This window comes from Gambusia affinis, linkage group LG12, assembly GCF_019740435.1.
Source record: "Gambusia affinis linkage group LG12, SWU_Gaff_1.0, whole genome shotgun sequence".
Lineage (NCBI taxonomy): Eukaryota > Metazoa > Chordata > Actinopteri > Cyprinodontiformes > Poeciliidae > Gambusia > Gambusia affinis.
In genome coordinates, this window is record NC_057879.1 from 20,180,226 (window position 1) to 20,201,880 (window position 21,655).

The 21,655-nt window shown below is 39.6% G+C and overlaps 1 protein-coding gene across 3 annotated transcripts; it reads right to left on the reverse strand.

Annotated features, from left to right (window-relative positions):
• Window positions 1–4,767: 4,767 nt before the first annotated feature.
• On the reverse strand, window positions 4,768–19,780 carry LOC122841573 (neurturin). 3 transcript variants are annotated; one of them, XM_044134991.1, is made up of 4 exons: window positions 19,679–19,780; window positions 19,082–19,528; window positions 8,536–8,812; window positions 4,768–8,034 (listed from the first exon to the last, which is right to left on the reverse strand). In XM_044134991.1, exons 3-4 carry the CDS (start codon window positions 8,783–8,785, stop codon window positions 7,601–7,603), a joined length of 684 nt encoding a protein of 227 aa, XP_043990926.1. In that variant the 5' UTR covers window positions 8,786–8,812; window positions 19,082–19,528; window positions 19,679–19,780; the 3' UTR covers window positions 4,768–7,600. The 3 variants fall into 3 exon arrangements, with proteins under 3 accessions (XP_043990926.1, XP_043990925.1, XP_043990924.1); XM_044134990.1 differs by having other exon boundaries at window positions 19,082–19,742; XM_044134989.1 differs by lacking the exons at window positions 19,082–19,528; window positions 19,679–19,780 and having other exon boundaries at window positions 8,536–9,160.
• Between the last annotated feature and the right edge of the window lie 1,875 nt (window positions 19,781–21,655).

Here is a 21,655-nt window from a genome sequence, read left to right on the forward strand (position 1 = left end):
AGAATTTTTTTTCCCAGTAATTTATATTAAGGGCTTGCACCAAGGATACAAAAGTAGATTCCCTACAGCCCAGTCCACATTTTTTACACCTGGTAAAAATAAAATTGAGAACAGAAATGTATTATAGAAAATTCTGTTGTTTTTTTTTTTGAGTATATTTATCTAGTGGACAAATAATCCACCAATAAGAATTTTTTATTTTATTTTTATTTTTTTTTTACAAAATCACTGTCACAATTGTTTTCCAATATCTTATTACCTAAAGCCCCTTCCCCATTGTCAAGTCTCATTCTAGCTGGTTAGTCTGGTTCGGTGTGAGCCAAGTAAGATCTGTCTCCACTGGCAGTGTGTTCCCGCCCACAGTTCAATATTGTGGGTGGGAAATGTGGGTAGGGCATGAGCTCGCAGGAGCCATGGCCGCTGTTTGACTGTACACTGCAGGGTTTGAGATGTTGTTTAAAGAGTTGGCAAGATTCAGTCTTTTTAATATAGTGATGAAAATCTTAGGTCAACCTTAGGGTTGGGGTGGTCCCTAACCCCTGGGCCACGTACCAGTACCGGTCCGTGGACCAATTGGTACTGGGCCGCACAAGAAATAATTAAATATTTCTGTTTTATGTGCTATTTGAGTCTGGAGGATTTTTTATTTTGAAAATCCTTCAACCGGATTCTCTCGGTTACGTCTTGCGCGCCAACATTGAGCCCACAAGCAGCAAAATAAATAAGAAACAGATCAGATGTCTTTGGAAAGTTTATTTGCAAAGGGGAAAAGGCCCAGAGAAGAGACAGGAGAATGGATTTATCCTGGACCGGTAGGTGACTCCCACATTCCAAGCCCACTCTTAATCGTTTGCAGTGACCAGCTCGCTGATGAGGCATTGAAGCCTTCAAACCGCTTTGCCACGTAAATACCAAGCACCCTGTGTATAAGCGGCACTTTGGGTGTCATTGTTTCCCAGATGGGACCATCTCGTTGCAGAGAAAGAAACAAGCTCAAGGCTCCCATTAATTTGTCATTATCGTGAATAAAAAAAGTTTCACGGAAGTAAAATGTTCGTTTTTGTTGCGCATCTGTATCTTATTCTGAAGGGATGTTTAAACGTTACCATAGTGACCAGAGTCAGAGAATGTTAGAGTGGTCAAGAGGAGAGGAGTAGAGCCTGTGAGTTTTAAGTTTGGGTCACACGACATGATTTAAGGATTGTCGGCCGATTTTTTTCCAAACCTCAGTGAGCACAAACGAGCCAATAAAAGTATAACAAGTTTGATCGGTTCGTGTGTCCAGCCACACGGCAGGAGCAACCGATTCCACTCACGAACATCCCAATTCCAGAAGAAAATCCCGTAAAACCCCAACATGCCATACCTGAATATAGAATAAAGAAACATGGATGACGATGTAGAAGCAGTAGTGATAGTTTGTGGACTAATTTTGAGCGATAAAAGACCAAACAAAAGAAAAGGCGTTGGATGATGGCCTCCAAGTCACTTAAACTAGCTTTTTTAAATACCAGATCTCTCTGTGCTAAAGCTCTATTAATTAATGATTTCATCACTGAGCATAATATCGATGTTATGTTTCTGACTGAAACATGATTGAATGACGATAATGAACCAGTCGTACTAATTGAATCTGCGCCTCCTAACTACAATTTCTTAAGTGAGAATAGAAAACATAAAAAAGGAGATGTCATAAACAAAAACATTAACAATGCTCGAGCTTTATTTGCAACAGTTGACAGACTCACAAACCCTTCTATCACGTTACCACCTAAATTTCAATCTAATGCCACCTGCAACCAATTTTCCAGCTTCTTTTCAGAGAAAATTCAAAAAATCAGAGGATTTATCTGCACATCCACTATAAAGCCAGTACCACTGTTGTGCCCAAACAAAACAAATACAGGATAAAAGACTCAATTTCAACTACTTAATAATAAAACCCTAGAGGAAATTATATGTCAACTAAGCTCAAGTTCCTGCTGTCTGGAAGTCCTGCCCACACATTTCTTTAAGAAAGTGCTACTGAGCTGATCCAAATAATAAACTCATCGCTCTCATCAAGCGTTTTCCCCCAGGCTTTGAAAACAGCAGTAATCAAATCACTAATAAAAAAGAATAATTTTGACAAATCACTACTGCAGAATTACAGGCCGATCTCCAACCTCCCATTCATCAGCAAAGTTATTGATAAAGCTGTGTGCAAACAGTTAAATAGCTTCCTAACGATAACCAACCGCTTTGACTCATCCCTGTCAAATCAAAATCAAATCAAATTTTATTTGTATAGCACATTTCAGCAGCAAGGCATTTCAAAGTGCTTTACATCTTATCAAACACAGAAACACAATGCACCATAGAATCAACAATCAAAACATAGTGCAGCTGATCCTGAACGCTGCTGCTCGCGTTCTCACTAAAACCAGGAAGACAGAGTACAAAACGCCAGTTTTAAAGTCCCTACACTGGCTCCCTGTAGCTCAAAGAATAGACTTTAAAATACTGTTAGTTTACAAATCACTGATGGTTTAGCACCACAATACATTAAAGATCTGCTGCTGTTGTATCAACCTTCCAGGCCTCTCAGGTCTTCCAGTTCTGGTCTTTTCTGCATCCCCAGAACCAGAACCAAACAAGGAGAAGCAGCATTCAGCATCTATGCGCCACAAGTTTGGAACAAACTTCCAGAAAACTGTAAAACTGCTGAAAAACTGACTTTCTTCTCGACTAAAAATCCACCTGTTTAGGATTGTATTTGAAAAGTAATCAATTACAAATTTAATGATGGAACTTGTAATGTTTTGATTGTTGATTCCATGTTGCAATTGCCCAAAAATCCGTGAGGGACGACGGAGTCCCTGCTCGAAATTCCATGAAAGAGGTGTACGGAGCCTCGTGCCGGAAGCCCATTGAAAGGCTGTTTACATTGTTTTAAACTGCGTGACTGTTTGCGTGTGTGAGAATAAAAATACCAATAGGTATTTTGTTCCTTAAAACGCAGTAGGAGTGTAACCGGTAAACCTTTTATGGATGCAAAAGCAAGAACTACCCACCTGATGACTTTGTGTTTCTGTGTTTGATATGATGTAAAGCACTTTGAAATGCCTTGCTGTTGAAATGTGCTATATAAATAAAATTTGATTTGATTTTGCAGGATGGTCGGTTACTATTATTGCAACCGAGTCGACAATCTTAGAACTCGGAACATTTATAAGGGGAAAATCAGGGCAAAAAATTTAAAATTGTGCCATGTTAACTAGGCTTTAGTGGACATACCAACATGCAGAAGCCTTATCTGACGGTTCCCCCACTCCCGGGCCACGGTAAAATTGCCAAGTGTTGACTGGTCCGCTGTCGAGACTAAAAAGGTTGGGTACCACTGATGTAAATTACGGGCCAATCAATGAATGCCATCTGCTGTCAATAAAATTTTTTACATGCAATATACAGCTTGTATTACCCCTGAAGTTGTTGTGTAAGACTCTGAAGAGCCATGCAGGATTTGTAAATGGAGACCAATTTGGCTGGGGTGTATTGAGGCAGAACCGGTTAATGAAACATCCATCGAGAAGCTGCTTAAATGAATTTAATAAACGTATGTGAAGCATTTATAAGTATTCACTTCCCCATTTTAATGATACTGATCATCTCAAATGTTTTATTTAACAATCTGGAATCTTCTATTTCATTGCTGTCTAATTTTGACATTTCTCTTACACTCATTAGTTCTAAGCCGTAATTTGTTGCTATGTCTTTAAGAAGATGCTTGTCGATTTTATCGGTATTTCTAATCATTTTTGAGAAGCATGAACAGAAACATTCTGATTGTAGTTTGTAATTTATTTTGATATTTTAAGCTGGAAATATCCTTTTAATGACAGCTCAATAGTGAGAGTGTCAGAGGTAAATTAAGTTTATATTGTTTAGAAATTATCATAAGCCATTTAGTACAGCATTAAGTTTGGGAGAATTTCATGCAGTCATTAATATTAAGCTATAGCTAACATGAACAGATAAAGATGCATTAACATCCCATAATCAATGAGCTTCACTGGCTAATAATCAAAACATCATTTCACAGGAAAGCAGTCAGTAGCTCACATACTGACTTTTTTCACTCTTCATACTTGAGTCTCAAAACAGGAGTCAAAGTCTAAAACACAAATCTATGTTGAATCTGAAGTCTTTTATTCTCCAACTCGAGTCACCATCTCTGATGTAAATGTGGTACAACTTTGCGACTAAAATCCATTCATGGTTGATTTTGATCTTTGAGATTATAGATCTGACACAACCAGATCTAAATCTTAAAAAAACCGAGAAAAAGTAAGTTCCAACTCTGTTAAAGATTTGAAATGACAGCCATACACTTTCCTGTAAATGCAGACCGTAATTCAAGCCGCCTGGCAACCTCCCAGGCACATTAAGCTTTTGTCACCAGCGCTGTTTAAGACCCTGGCTGTGGAGCTGTTGAGAAGCATAATTTCAGAAAGTGAAACTTACATTGTTATGCAGTGTTGGGACAAGGCTGCACTGTTTTTAATCTGCTGTATAGTTTATTCATTGGAATCTGATCATTGGTATGTCTGAAATCTTAACTTCTTAACTTTCTTTACACATTTTGGGTTCTTTTATATTCTGATCAACATCTTGGATCTATAGCTGTTCATTTCCTGTTTACCATACATATCAAGTACCTGAGATCTGAAAATGTGCAGCAAAGGAGAAATAAGCATCCACATGTTTAAAATCATCTTTATTCAGCAGTCAATATAGAGTGTAAGATAAAACATTTTTGGCACAGTTGCTTGATGATAAAAAGCTGTCCCTTTTATGTGTGATAATCTTAATAAATATGAAAATCTATAATTTATTTCCAAAATAAATACAATATAAACTACAACATAGATGCACCGCATCAGCACCCCTCGCTTTTATCTTCTCATGAGGAAAAACAAATATGCAAAACAATAGCTGTACTTCAGGCAGTTATTTCAAACTACAATAGGACGTCCGAGGGTGAGAAGGATGCATTGTTATTCATGTACACAGCTTATTACTCTCCTAAAAGTCTACCAGGCAACACAACACAGAGGCATGTTCTGGGCCAGTTGAAAGGCTGTACATTAGAGTGGGTCATGGGTCAGAAAAAGCTTTACAGATGGGTAAAATCTTCAGCTTTCTGCTTCTCTGAGCAAAAAGAAAACATTCCACTACCTCTTCCTAAAACCATTCATCTGGTTCCCACTTTCTCCTTTTTTTCATCTTTGCAAATCAGTTAAACCTGGTTCTAGAGAAAAATGTCACTAATTTCACCCAGGGTCACAATTTGAACAAGTTAAATTATCTTAAGCTTGAGGAAAGATGTTTAATAGATTCTGAATTGTTGGCTAATCTTTTTGATAAAATTGATTCCAGCTGACGTAGAGATGCAGACATATTGGTCGGCACTCCTGTTAAAGATATGTAAACAAACAAACAAAAAAAAAAACAAATAAAAAATGCTTTATTTCAGTAGCATAATTGCAAGCTAAATAAAAAGTTGGAAAAATGTGACATTAAATTTGAGTACATTTATCCAGCAGGGGGAAATCCCATGCTAAGCAATAGACACCATCTACATCACTGTTTTATTGGGAAGCATGTCAGGAAACGCCCTAGTCTAACATCAATATTTAGCGTTTTGGCCACCGACACTCAAAATGAATATGTGGGAAGCGCATCGCCACTGTTAATTACAGTGGAGGATCTATGATCCTGTGGGCCCGTTTCCCTTTCAGAGGTCCTGAGAATGCTAGACAACATGAGATTAACTCGTCAAAATACCAGGTGGTTTTAATAAACTCTGGTGAACTATGCCAGAAAACTGAAAATAAGTCCATACAGGATGATTTAACATGATGGTGATCCAAAGCAAAAGGCCAAATCAACACAGACCTGGTCATGACTGTCTCCAGACCTAAATCCAGTCAAAACCTGTTGGAAGTACAGAATTTATAAGACAGGACCTATGACTTTAGATCATTTAGGGACGCGGTGCAACAGGGACTAGTCAGAGATAATCTATCCTGTCATTGTCATTTGCTTAGCTGAGATCAGTAACACTTTTAGAAGGCAAATCCTGATATTCTTCTACCCAGCTAAGTTCTCTAGCATGTTTTATTGGGTTCCCAATGGGCTCTTTGGATTACCCTTTAGATATTTGAATTTCTCTTCTGATTGAGGCAGAGATTGGCCTCCATCTTGGAGTTGACCCTCATGCAGGCCACAATTTTCAGTCTTCTGAGGCTGAAGACAACTGAACCACAACATCTACAATAACCAAAGACGGATTTCTGTATTAACTGGATTGGCGACTAGAGGCAGTTCTGGTTGAGTCCAGTCCATGCTGGAAATAAACTACACATTGTGTCAAGAATGCAGGCATGACTCTTGCTCTTGGTACACAAGGAGTAATTGATCCTTAGATGCACCCATTAAAAACTTGGTGGACTGGTCAACCAAGCTACTATGATCTCTTTAGCACTCCCTTGAAGGCAAAGCTCTGTGAAGACCAAGTGCTGCATTACAATGCTTTACCAGCAAGTTGCACCAACTGTGATTTACGCCAAAATAAGTATTTTCTTAGCATGGTCATAAATGTACTCAAGTTGAAAACATTACCTTTAGATTATCCTACTGCAATAAAGACTTTGTACATATCTGTACCAGGGGTGCCTGGTTGATTATTAGGGGAAAGTATAAGATTTGTTCTTCAAAATTTGGATGAGGAAGTTTTTACAAGAACACATGTTGAGAGCCTCTATGCTATCAATAAATGCAGTTATTATGGGTCTTGTACCAGGGACCAAAGCAAAAATATTTCTTTCCTTGATAAATTATAAGTAACACTTCTTTTGTTTTACTTGTGTAATAAAGCTGCAATTAGTAACAATAAGAACATAAGACATACAAATCCTCTTAGACTGAAACAATTGAACATCTTTTTGGACACATCTCAAAATATATCAGTGTAAGTTGTGCTGTAGTGACTTATTTTTTTAATCAACATGTATTTTATTTTATGGCTTCAATGTTTTTTTATTTTTTATGTGCCTGACTAATAATTTGTTGGGATGATGCGTCTGTAAACTATAAAGTTTTGATAGGAATTTGAATGAAGATCAGTAACAGCGATGATCCAATCCTCCCTGGCTCATCATTCTTAAACTAAACATGTACAAATGACTACAAAGACACAAACCTCATGTTGCTAAACTGCTGTTAACACCATAGCTTACAGTGTCACTACACAGATAGAAAAGATATAAACGTGTATTTGTTTGTGCTGTCATTTTCACTTTCTTTTCATTTTTACGTGGAATCCAAACATGGCTCTCGCCATCTATGTGATCTGCTTCCAACTGGCGATGACAGGCGAATTCATTCAAAGTTACTCGGTCAAAAAGGGTTCCCATGGAAACGCCACAAACATTCCCCCATGGTTTCTTCCTCTCTGCTGGTGTTTATATTCCCTTGTTTGTCCATTATGCATCCCTTTCTGGATCTTTCAGCAGAGGCTTGGAGCAGCTTGAAGAAGTGAGAAGTTCATTACTTTAGGTCATACACACCCACAGCTCTTCGCTGATACATTAGAAATTATGTTATGGGTCTTATTTCCATAGTAGCCAAGGCTCTTTTCAAATTTAGTGGGTCGGCAGCAGGGTTCTTTGCTAACTTTGTTCTTTCGACCCCTTCCAAGAATGCCTTTTTCGACCATATGCTTCATGACAAGGTCATAGTTCAGCTTTTTTTTATCGCATTGACCACTGCAGTACTGCAGCTGTATTGTCTCGTCGCTCTCGAAGCCAAGACCGAGTTCAGTCACAGTTAGTTCCAGCTTCCTAAGGGAGCAAGGTCTGGATTTATGAGCTCTCTTAGTCCTTCGAGTCTGGGTCATGCCAAGGGACTGGTCTCTTCTTCTCTTCCTGTCCAGCAAGGTTTCCAGCACGTGCTGAAGCTCTCCCTCTGTAAAGCTCTGCAGCATCACAGAAACTAAAAGAGATGAGAAAGATCAACAGCTGTGTTATTGACAGGTGACAAAGGGAGACTCATCAGGCTTCCTTGTAATTTTAAACTAAACATTCAAAACATCAAATTCGACAGAACCGATGGTTGAGTGAGATAGGGCGTTACAGTCACTGCAAACAATGAACTACATGTGCTAACAGATTAACTCTTATTTGCTTATTTTTCTTGCATTTGCACTGTGTCTCTGCATCGTATCTCCAAAGCGTTACATTTCCCTTAAGCCAATTAGTTGATAAACTGGTGTATGAAGCCAAAGTCCAATATATTCCATTTTGTTGACAGCTGTGAAGCTCTTATGGAGAGTCAGTAAAGTATGAGGTGCAGAGGTTGTTTTAGGATGTTAAAACCTGCTCTATAAACAAATGAGTCGGGAACTAAGTGTTCTGCCTGAACCGTGGTAACCTATTCCCATGACTCCTTATCTTAAACCAGACCAAACAAGACGAAAGAAATGGCATTTCTCACACTCTGAGAGCAGGGAGTTCATGTTGTTGCCTGTTGAGCGTGTCTTGCGATGAAGATTTTTGGTCTGCCAGGGCAGCACTCGTGGTTCAACTGAAGAGGATTTGGGGGAAGGTTCTGACGAAGAAGATGCTTGCCGATGTTTCGCTTGGACTCTGAACTCTCTGATGGAGGCCATGTTTCTAATGAGGAAGGTGGACAGGGCTGCAGCACAGAGCACGAAGGCAAAAGTAGCACCTTTCCATAACTTCATCTTAAAACGTGGGGGAGCATTGAAACTCTGCAGAGAGATGGAGACAAAAAAGGGACAAAGTTCAGATAGTTTGTCAGATTTGAAGAACAGATATAAATGTGATAATAAACCCATGTATGCTGTTAGATTTCTGCAACTTTCTCTATCGGGGCTTTTATTTTAGCATGCATTTACTTTTTTTATTCTGTTGTCGGCCTGTCTGAAGGAAGAGCAAAAAGATAAATAAAATGAAGGTGTGACTCTGCATTTAGGGTGCTCTTCCATCAGGTGGCAACACAAGTATTTAAAGACAAAAAATACTTAAAAATAAATAAATCAAGTTTATTTGTATAGCACATTTCCTCAACATGGCAGTTAAAAGTGTTTTACAAACAAGTAAAGCATTGTTTTGTAAGAATGGTTGTAATGATGTTGAAAATAATCAGATTCATGTTGTCTGACTTGTTTGAAATTAAATTAAAATAATATTTTCTGGTCATACTAATGCTTTTGATAATTTCTAAACTATTTTAACTGGTCAAGCCAGAAATTTTAGAACAGGAATGTCAAAATTGTGGCTTGGGGCTACATTTGTGGCCCTTGAAATGATTTTGGTTGGCCCCTGACCACAAGTCAACAATGATTAAAAAAAAAAAAAAGAAAAAAAATCTGTCAGACAAAATAGAAAATAATTGATGACCCCAATAAATTTGGAAATTGTCTTTTAATAAGGCAACAGTCCAAAGGCCTTTTAAATTTTATGGATCTTTAGTAACATACAAATTTATTCAAATTGATTTAATGTTGAACAGGAACACTGTCACAAGCTATTTTTTTCTTCTTTTTTAAAATTAATTCATTTTGTGGCCCACCACTGGTTTAAATGTTCACATTTTGGCCCTCAGGTTAAAACGTTTGGACACCAATGTTGTACATTTTCACATTCAAGAAACCTTCAATTTCAACTGTAACTTTATTCAGTAATTCAATCTAAAAAGTAAAACACTTATATAATACAAATTTATTACCAACTGTATGATGTATTTCAGTTTTTTGATCAACGCTTACAACTAAGAACCCCAAATTTTCTATCTCAAAATGTAGAATTTTTATACAGAAATGTTAATCTACTGAATAGTTTTCCCGTGTTTTGCAGAGTACAGGAGCTCAACGCATGGTTGGAGCTCATGTTGTATGAATAGCAGCGTAGCATGGAAGAGATCAGGATGTTGTTTTACTCAGGTGTTAAGAAGGCAGATGGTTCTAATAGCTCTGAATCGAATGACTGGTTTGTTAGCAGGTCTTTGCCAAATGTGATGGGATCTTGAAGAGGTAATTCAACCATTTGATTAAGTTGTGTTGGCAGTGTCTGCAGGAGCAAAGTTCTGCTGGAAAATCAAATCAATTTCCCGAGAGAGCTTGACAGTAGAGGGAAACATGAAATGTTCTGACATTTCCTGGTAGATGTCTGCACTGACATGATAAAAACACAGTTGACAGAGTTTCCCCCACAAAACCTGTCAAGCCCAATGATAGGGACACTACTAGCAGCCCACCATGTTTTTGTGTTTATAAAATTTTAAAAATTACAAAAATACAGAGATGCACAAGCAGCCATCATGATGTGAAGGTGAAGGGACAGTGTAATTGGTGCGCACCCCTTCTCGCCCAGTTCACTGGTGCACCTTTTTCTGCCACTTTAACTGATCTATCCATTAATATGGTTGAATTCATACAGATTCTTTTTCAATGGCTCATCTATTTTGTGGAGGGTGTCTACAACTATCTGAATGACTTCTGTCAAGTCAGCAGGCTGCCTCATGAGTGAGTCGGAACAAAAGACTTCTTTATCATCAGACTTGTTTTGTTGGCCTTTTGTAATGTTGCAGAATCTGAATTTTGAATCTCTTTAATGTGTTTTCCTCATCTTTACGTTTTTTAAAAACGTTTTGCTAATAATCGAATATGCTGTCTTGTAACTTCCTGGCTTTTGAGAATGAAGTTTGTGTTTAAAGTTTGCCTCGTCAAACCTATGCTGTCTGGGTGGATTTTTCACCGTTTCACTGCTTCAATGACAATATAAACTTCTTTAATTTATTTGAATGTTTCTTTAAAGAGAGCAAACACATTCCTGCCATTACAAGACTCTCTTGGCCACACCTATTTGCTAAGTAGTGTTTGATGAAGCCCTTACGAACATGTGTTTGCCTAGATCCCATTATCACGGATGGCCCAGCCCTCCCTCCTGCCACAGCCGCCACAAAAACTCAATTTAGAGTAATCCAGCCTCACACCCCCCCCTAAAGCCCTCTTTCTGGTATCCAAGACATTTTGTTGTATTTTTCATGTCGTGTGACAAGTGAGCAAAGCATTTCCTCGGATTCGGAAATGGTACGCTGGCAGAGACTTAAAAGCAAATCCAGACCAGTCTTGCAAAGCGTTTTCCCAGACTGGAGCCTGTAGCGTATACGTACAGGCTGCCGGGTTGTTTACAGTGAAGGGGAGAAAGCCACATATTTCTGCCGCCTGGTCCACTGCAGGAATGAAAATACAGCATAAATATGATCTGTAAATCTGAGTACAGTAAAAAGAGGGCTTATGCATTTCAAGTAGTTTTTTTGTTTTTAACGAGCTGTGGCCAAATTATATAAACCACTGAACGTGAGGGTTTTGAAACTCCATGCTTGAGCAGCCGAGGGATAAATGCCGTGTAAACATGGACCACCAGTATATCAGTTAAAGCTCTACTCGTCAATCATAATTCCATATGGGTCTGAGATGCTGTGGAGTCTCTGCGCAGTACTATTCATTTGACAGTCAAACGTGTCACCCAACAACCTCGTTTAATGTCCAGTCTATGTAAATCAGGCGTGGAGCAGCAGCCCTTGGGTACGTGTGACATCTACTCCTTACTGCTCATCTGATCACCAGTAAAGATCAACTGACGTTCCATGTTTCTGCTGGTTTAATGCAATTTATTTTCCCACAGTTTTATGATATTTTTCTGTCTTATGTAATTTAATGGAGTTTTAACAGGCCGTTGTTGAAAATGAGAATTTGTTCTTAATCAACTTACCTATTTAAATAAAACTTAAAGTAACAGCAGCAACCTAAACTAGATATTAAATGAAAAACAAAGCAAGGTTCCTTTGCACTCTGAAACTGGATTCCAATATTTTCCCTGCCTGGATAAAGACGGAAGTACCTTTTTCCAGACTTTATTCCCTATCAAGTTGTTTAAATTATTGTCCTCCTTTGTGTGGTTCCTCTGTGTACTGCAGTTTCTTTTATTCCTTTCTTCATTTCTCCATCTCCCTTATGTTTTTCTAATTTCTTCCTCCCCCCCTTATGTCCTTCATTCTTTTCATCCTTTTTAAACATACTTCCATCCCTCTGTTTTACTTGATCTTCTAGCTTCCTTCGTTGAGACCTTCCATCTTTTTTGCTCTTAACTTCCTTTCTTGTCCCTCTGCATCATATTTCCTCTCCTTCTGTCCATTTTTCCTATTTTTTTCCTATTTCCTTTACTTTACCATCTCTTTTGTGCTACTCCCTTCATTTTTTGTCATGCCCCTTCTTCTTTTCTTTCCTTTCTTTCCTTTCCTTCTATCTTTTAATTCATTCTTTTTTTCTTGTGTCCTATCTCTCTTTCTTCTCTATTTGTGTTCCTATTTCTTTATTTCCTCTCCCGTACCTTTCTTGTGTTTTTCTTTCCCTCCATCCTCTATTTAATTTCTCGTCCTACAATACATTCTATCTCCATCCAACCATCTTCTGTTTTTGTTTCTTTTTTCTTTTCTCAGGTTCCTCGTTTAAAGTCTGCCCACTGCAGAAACGTTCAGAAAAATCCCCTTGCTCCTGTTCAGAGTGATAAATTGTCAATAGTAATAGAGTCAGTTTGTTATGATGAACGGCCCAGGATGAGATCACTGTTTGCTTCTTCTATTAATAGGTCAGTTTGGGGCGATTACTCATCCCTGGGAGTTAGCCGTTTCACACCGCAGCGATGCGTCAGTGTCCTCAGCTCGTTAACTCGGCGGCTCATCTCGATAAAACAATTACCTCGTCAAGAGGAGATGAGGCCTCCGGCGTGTCAGTGGCTGACACTGGACGAAGCCGAGCCGCCGTACGCTGATCTCACGTCCCCTGAAGACGCTTTGATTGTCATAATTGCTCCACTCAGAAACACATTAGTCACATCTGCAGTCGATTGCCAGCAATAAAAGTGCCAGGGAGCATTCGGCAGCTTGCTCAGACGGTCACGGAAAATTAATCAGCTCAGACATTTAATATCTACCTCTGGCCTTTACTGCTGAGGACATAAATACACGGATACTGATAGGGAGGAAGGAGGAGGGGAGGGGGGCAATGGGGTTTTCTTTTGAATTGAAATGGAAAGACACCATGCAAACGGAAAGGAACAGTATCACAGAGGATACAGTGGAACCCCAGAGGACTTTTCACCAGAAGGAAAACCCATCCTCAAAAAGAGACATAAAAGTACAGATGAGCTACTAAGACAACTCAACCAGCTCCCACACATCCTCAACATGTCTGGCTCTTCACAAAAGCATCACGTGGCGATGTGTCCCTGCATGCTGATGTGTCAGAACAGAGGGCGATTTAAGGTGCAAGGCCCAAAACAAACTGAGAAAATCCTTCATTCACAAACAAATGAGTTGATTCCAGCCAAAGAAGCCTAATGCCTTCAAATTCACAGCTTTTATGTAAGAAACAGCACCTGAAATGTTGACCTACAGAAAAGTATGCCCATATACGGCACAGTACAACATGTGGCTTTGTCCTGAGCGCCACACAAGACCGACGTAAATACTTCCTTTGAGCCATTATTATATGATACTTAATAAATACCTGTTTCTTTATTTTTATAAGCAGGATCAATCTACTCCACCAGTCTCATCCTATTTATTTATTCCATCTTACCTAGGGTGCCTGTCATACGAGAACCACTCACTCAGTATATGTAGCCAATAGGTATTGGCTACATATACTGAGTGGTTCTCAGTACTGAGAACCACTCAGTACTGAGAACCACTGAGTGAGTGGTTCTCAACTTACAACCACCAGGTGGTTGTAAGTTGAATCAAGGTTCAGGTCTATACACTTTTCTATTAAAATTGTAACCTGTTAGTTATTGTTAGTCTTTGGGTGTTTTTAGGCCTCGCCTATGCGCCATCAGCTGTCTGAGAAAACACACTTTGCGTTTTGGCCTTTTATCCACACAAAACGTCCATTTAATATCACTAAAAATGATTATTTGTTAAAACTGTGACCGAAGTGATGATTGGAGAAAGTTCTGCATTTGTTGTGTACATTTAAAAATGGAGATTTGGGATCCCACGCATGACAGCCTGTGACAAATAATGTGCCAGTGTGCCTATTTGCTTGCACATGATTCCCAATTGCCATTGTATTGTGTTTTATTAACTTTAAAAAACTATGTAAAGGTACTTCAACCTATAAACTTGTCTACACAAATGATCCTCCTCGTGCCATTTTTAATTCCTAACAAGAGGTTGCGGTTGTTTTCTGATTTGCTGACATGTATTGGATTTGCTATACACTGCCCCCTATGGGTTTGGCATGTTTAAAACAACGCTCAGAGCCGGATTTGTGCAGGTTCATGTAGATGAAAACCTTTCTGAGCCCGATCTTGTGTGTAGAATATTTCTTCAACAATGTGGCAAGACTATTCATTTTTGTAAAGACCTAGCTACAGGCGTACTAGGCCTTAAAGTGTAACACTTGAGGTGTAACCCTGTTGCGTAAAGTTACAAAAATGTGGATCACCACCAGCTGAAACAGGAGAGCAAGCCCCATCTCAAAAGGGTGACAAAAGAAATGGGAGGCTTTAACCAGCATTGATTTAGCATTGGATTAAGACAGTTTACTTTAACATCTATCTGTTGATTCAGGTGTCTCATCTTCCTCTTGACAGATTTTCAATCAGGTTTAAGTCAGATGAAAATTAATGTGTTCAAGAATGTTCAAAACCATCCCAGAGGCATTATGCATGCATCAATGCAAGCATTATGCAGTTGTAGCCAGCCCTCGAACATCAACCGAGCGCTTGTTTCTACTCAAAGATTGTATTATCTCAACTGACACAATAAAATTGACATGTTCAAGAAATAATTGGGTCAGTGGCCGTGGTGCCTCTAAGCTGACAGTAATGTAATTACAGCGTCATGGCACTCGCATCCTTCCTTCCTGCTGCTGCCAGAGGGAGAAACTCAACACAATTCCACGGCCAATCGAAGATGAAGCACAGAACTGTCAAAGTAGGCAAAGGCTACGTCAGTGGTTAACACCAGCAGACAGGGGGGGTTTCTTGTCTGCCGGCTTGGGTCTGGACCAACACTGAAGAGATCACAGACGAACTGAATGAAGAGCTTCTTTGTGCAGATACCAGCGTTTTGTGCCTCACTTCTCTAGCATTTCTTCCTATAGTCTCCCTAAATACAGCCTGTTCTGTCTCTCAGTAACTCACACACATGCCACAAACACGCATACACTGCCGTTGCGTGGTTTCACTTTTCTTAGATCATCTGACGCAGACGTGCACAGATAAACTTTCCAACCCTGCGGTGTTCGCCAGAGTTCCCATCTCTGCTTTCATGTTCCTACAGAATCATCACCCGACACCAGATTATCCAGATTACATAATACCACTGCCTTTTGATATTAAGAACCCCCCTCAGGCCTAACTTTTTGTGTTTGTGTGTACATGTATTTATGCCACTGCACAACTGGGGCATCTACCTACAGAACATGAATGCTTTGCTCCACCCATGCGACTGGCTGTTTCTGCACTCCACTGAACACACCCTGTAAATACCTGCACTGGAAAGATAACAGCAGCATAACAAACAGTGGCGAAGGCGCCTACTGGGTTGTTGCAGGGAAACAGCTTTCTTATGGAGTCCCATAGAGGCCAGTCTTGTGTTTTCCTCTCTTAAATGAGCATCAGGAGGCTCGGGGACAGTGCCTGGAGAAGGTAATGGGGACATATTCCAAAGATCAGGGCGGGATTAGCACTAATGCCTGCCGGGTTTATCTGCAGTCACGTGGACAAACACCTGGCTGCAGTGTTGGTGCCTGTGTGTGTGTGTGTGTGTGTGTGTGTCAGTGCTAATCCATCTGACACCTCAAACTCAAGGGGTAGGCCAGCATGCTCTGAGAGAGAACAGGCGCCTCTTCCTCTAAAACCCGCCTCGAATGTCGGAGTAATGAGAGGGAGAAAAGCAACAACCTTTGCGAGTCGGGTCTGTCGTTTTGGCGCTCAAAAACGATTGCGACATAATTTGGGTGAACTGAAGCAGGACTTGTTGTCCTATCAGCATTTGTTCTTCCTGATGAAATTAAAAAAAGTTAGGTAGAAAAAATGCTTTGCAATTTATTTGCACAGCCACATCAATTGGCTAGAGCTCTGTCTCAGGGCAAGCAAAGGATCATTAAAATAAAGCCTGGAACTTGTTAGTGTGAGAGCTGCTGTTCATTACTTAAACACATTTTTACAGACATTTCACACATTCTTGTGTTTTTCTACTGTGTTTTTCTGTGACTTAAACAAACTTAAGTTTGTGAATGAATATGGATTAATAGTTGACAAACAGCCTTGTACAGGGCACTGCTACTGATCCTGCTGGCACTGTGTGCACATTTAATAGCTGGCTATTAGAAAAAGTGTTGATTTACATTTACATATCTAACGGGTAAAGAGAAAGTTTCATGACAGCTGGATTAGAAACAATCTTGCCTCATCACTATTTGTGTTACAGAGATGGATGTTATGTGGGCTACTTTCTAAAGAAGAGTCCCTGAGCTGCTATTCTGGACCTTAATCTGTCCACACCAGATCCTCTTTTAGCACAACAGCATCGACTCTAAACCCTTGTTAAACAGGTCGATGTTTCTGCCGCAGAAGGTTTGGTGGCCATCTGCCACCCTGTGAACTCCACTTTCAAGTGTGACCAAAACTAATGAAAGAACTGAATATAATGCTATAGGTAATGCTGTAAACGTTCCAGGATTCAGAAGAGTGGTACTGCATGAGGATTTATACAAACTAATCATTGACTGGTTATCAATGAAATTAGGGTATACTGAGGTTTTAATAAGTTATTTATTTTATTAAATTTTTTTACAAAACTGCTCAAATATTCTGCCACCACAGTCATGGTTTAAAGTAGAGGTGCACCAAGAAATTGGCTTTCGACTGGAATTCACTGGAACTCTGTTTGATCAGCCGAGATCAATAACCAGCCGATAGAAAACTGAAGGACCACGTTCTTCACATAAACACTTTGTTGTGGATGGTGTGTCTGCATGAAAAAGACTCTATCAACCTTCACCATAACTGTGGTGGTTAGAACAAGAAATCCAAAGAAGCACAGAGATGTAAAAAGTAATTTTAAAGCACTCTATATATCCAGACAGCAAGAGAGAGCAAGACTTTAAGCAGATACCAGAATGGCTAATAAGAGTGTGAAAAAGTTTTTATTGTGAAAATGTTGATTTATCTTTTGCAAATCTGAGTTAAGGATTTGCATTCTCTCACTAATACTTGAAGAAATTTCAATTTTCTTAATGCCAACCATCCTAACATTACCTGCTAATATAAGATCTATAAATGTAAACCTTAATCATTTCCTAAGTTTCATTTTAAAATACTATTAGAATTTTTCTCACATTTAATTATTAAACGAAGACCATAGGAAAAAGTATATATGTATTTTGAAAGCTCGTCTTAATTTTGAATTTTAAAGAGAAAAATTGATGCCGGTTTTCCCCTACCCTTCTTATTGCTGGACACTGCTGGTCAGCTGGTTGAAAGAAGGCTTCCAGAGTGTCCTTGTCTTGAAATGTGGAAGCAAATTCATATCTTTGGAACTATACCTACTTGCAAAAAATCCGCAAAATCATGATACTCCTTTAACAATTCCATCTGTTTATTGAATACCAATCGAGACATAGAACATGATCTTGTTGCTTTTATTTCGAATATTCCTATTGATACCATATTGGTTACTTCGGTTGTAATTATGCTAAGGATTTATTGATTTGGCTTTGATACAGACTTAATCAAAAATAATAATAAAGTAAAAGCTTTTGAGTGTTCATTGTGCAGAATATTGTATCTTTCTGCTCTTTACAAAATCACAAGTTTAACTAACCCTGACTTTGTAAACAAGCTGTAGTTTTAAAACAGCATTACTTTAACAGTGATGAATGGGATTCATCTACTTCACTTTCCTGGTAAGCAAGGGAAACGTGTAGAAGCTTCCAGAATCTTTATAAAAGGAGCATACAGTGATGATTTAAAAAATCATTAAACGGCTCATGCTTAGTGTTAATATTGTGGTTCCGTACAGAACAACCTCAGATGCTGTTTTTTCTTCTTATCTTGTCTGATTTGTACTGTGGTTAAAATGTTTTGCTTGTTCTTTCTATAATAACCACCTATATTTTCTCTGAGGACATTTGTTTAATGAGAGCTCTTAAGCACCTAATTCAACTTTGGGGTTAAGACGGTACAGTTGTTCTGGAAAGCAGACCTTTAGGGAAAGAGAATCTGTGCTGGTGCGTCGTTGATCTCACGTTTTAGCTCCCTCCTGTCACAATCAGATTTGTCAGGTTATGAAAGTTGAACGCCTCAGTTGACTTTAGGCTTAACCTCGATCAGGCCTCTTGGGGCACAGCTAGATACAGCGTAATCTCTACGTATGATATGGGCTTAGTGCAAAGTGGATCAACACTCTGATAAAAAAATAATCCAAGAGAGGTTTCACTGCTTTTTACATCACATATAATATTTTATCTCAATCTGCGTAATAAACTAATAAAACTGCAGTCCTATAACAGAAGATCAGTGGAGGACTGAATGCCTTTGCAAGGAACAGCCAGAACGCAACTATGGATGAAAATGACGCACACCACCACATTGGTTGATTGACAGAAAAAAACTTTTCATTTCTGAAAAACAAATATGTCTGCATAGTGGGAGTGAAATAATTACAATAACCATCTACTTTTTTGTTGTTTTTGTGCTTGCTCCAGCTTGGTGGCATGCCCCCTTGTAATCAGTGGCCACTACTCTGCAAACATTTCGTGCCAGCCTGGCTGCTGCGCACCACTGTCATGTGGTTGTAGGGAGGGCCGCTTGTTGATGCAGATAATCCAAAGTGTGTTTTCTGCCACTCAGGCACTTAGAGAGGCATCTCTGTCAGCAGCACCTAACGCCTTCCCACTTAAGCTGGCAGCTTAAACTAGCAAAAGAAGATGCGCTGTCCTTACCGTTCGGCCTGCTAATCCAGACTTAGCTGTGTGGCGTTGGCTTCAGCTGACCTCCTCAGGCAAGTGCTGACTGGGTACGTCCATCTTCATCACAGGTGAGGCGCTTAGGCATAGGCAGGAGTCCTTTTTTCCCATGAATTGTGTCACAACTCCTTTGCCTTGCGAGTACGGGAGGTGTCCTGACTTGATTCAGGTCCAGGATGTCTTATTCTTCGATCATATTTGCTTTTCCATTGAACTCTTCTGAGTGGTGAAGATCAAAATCAACATTCCTCTGAATGTAAGCATGCTTTGTGGCACGCAGATTGATCCATTCAAAAGAAGAAGAAGAAGAGGGGAGAAGAGCTTGAAGGGACTGTGGGCTTCGTTTCAGAAAACGCCCGTCAACATGTCTCTTCGCGCAGAACTTCTTGCTCTTCTGTTTTGCAAAAAAGAAAAGTCTTTAACCTAAAACAGAAGGGGAGAGCAGAGCTGAGGTGCAGTGGCATGCAATAAACAGATCCCACAGATGTCTTAACTTTTATCCCATCTGTTGAAGGACTCGTGTCCCTTTAGAGCACTTTGTCTTCACTGATGGAAGGACAATGCGCATCTTACCCTCTTCTCCAGCAGCAGGTCCTCTGTTGTGTTCCCAGGAGGGTGAACTCTGCGGGTTGAGAGGATGGGTTAGGGTGAGGAGGGAGAACGTGTTACTCTAAGGGGAGCAGAGAGCTTCTTTCTGATGCCTCTGCTTGCCTCTCCCCCGTCAAACTGTTGCTCCTCCTCCTCCATAGTTGTGCTTGTGGGCCGAGTCGGATTACTCCTGATATGTTAATCTTCCTGGCTCTAACTCCAGGAGCACTAAAGGATGCTTTGGCCTGAGCAGGAGCTTACATTCACCTTCTGCCGCAAGGGAGTCTGCCATCTTAAGCAGGCAATTGGTAATAGCCTCAACTGGGCAGATAGGGTCTGCTGAAGCAAGTGCTTTCCAATCATTTAGGGGGAATTAGGAAAGTTCACAATTGGTTTAGAAGGCTGTGAGACAACATTAAAACCCATCTAAACAGAGTTAACACAAAAGAAGTGTTTCATGATTCAATCTGGAGTCGGCTGGAGATAAAACCATGATTCTTGTTGAGGATCTCACATTTCCCTCCTCTCCAGACCCGTGTTTCAGCCCGTGAGCCCTTGAGCGGCAAATGAGGAGCAGATGGTCATACTTTTGGAAGGTATCAGGCAGTCCAGACTGCAATCTAAATAAATACCCTGCTCCCAGAGGAAATGTGTCAGGTGCGCGGGGTCGGTAATGTCTAAACAGAATCCAACCTGTTTAGAGATGAGCGAATCAAGATCGGAGGAGATGCCACGAAACTCCATAGGTGTTGCTTTTAGGGAGTGTAAACCTTTTTAATAAATCAGCTCAAGAAGTGTGTTTGAAGTCGGAGATGAATAAATAAATTTGAATATAAACCAGCAACACAACAGGAAGCAAATTATTTGCTAACAATTATCTTATTCTAACAACATGACTCATTTGGACACACTCAGCCCAGTGTCAACACAAATCATAGTTTACAGGCGAAGATGTGGTTCTGTGTTTACGTTCTATGCCTCATAGATACTTTAGAAATGAGTGGGAACAAAATGGAAATACCAGAGGAATTTCCTGCTGGCTTTTAAGTTCAGATGACATAAAACCAAGGACCTAAAACTGATTGTGCTTTTGGTGCTTGTAGTGATACCCAGATAAAGTACTTCTAACCATTAAAGGATAATCACCAGCCGCAGAGATGGAGCTTCCCCTCAACATGTTTGAACACATGTTTATTTCAAACTGAATTTTCTGAAGAGCAAAGCGTAATGGAGGAGATTGCTGGTCTTTTTGTCCCTTTGCCACTTCATACATTAAATGTTTTAGTTTCTTCTGGGCGTGAAATGGGGCCATTCATAGCACAATGTTACATCCAAGGAGACCTATTGGACCATGGATCCAGAAACTACACCAATCCCCCCTTAACCATCTTCCAGATACAATCTAGAAATTACTTTGCACAGTGACAAAGCAATACTTTATAAAATTTCTTATCTTTGAATAGATGGATTAATTTGACAAACAGAGGTTGAACTGTGCTATGTTCACAAAAGATAATACAAATCATAACAGAGGCAACTAAACAGTTTACTACTGGAGCTGTTTCTGTTTTCAACCATCAGGAGCCATATTGGATTTTGAGGCTGAAGTTGGTGAAAAACTTAAGATTTTAATTATTGTATTTTATACTTTAGATTACCTTTCTGTTTATTTTTCCCAGCCTGGAACATGGAAATTTCCACTTCTGAGTACAACTAGATAAGTAAAACATGCAAATCTGATTAAAATTGACAGTATTTTTTGTTTTGCCTGGGAAAGGACTTAATCCTTCAGGTTGCAAACAGATTTGCATGCTTGTGTATGAATGTGTGCCTGTGTATGAATGTGGCTTTATGAGACTCATAGCAAAACAGTTTCTGCAGTTGGAGGCTTTTTCAAATTTGTTGTAATACAGACTGCTACAGGAGATCTTTCCTGCCCACAGCCAGATAGAGATGGCTGTC

Bases quoted from the DNA above. Each gene is read 5' to 3' on its own strand.
- LOC122841573 (XM_044134989.1), bottom strand. From the start codon at position 8,899: ATGGGTTTATTATCACATTTATATCTGTTCTTCAAATCTGACAAACTA. The intron at 8,035-8,535 runs GTGAGAAATGCC...CATCTCTTTTAG, and splicing joins GAACTCCCTGCTCTCAGAGT to TTTCTGTGATGCTGCAGAGC.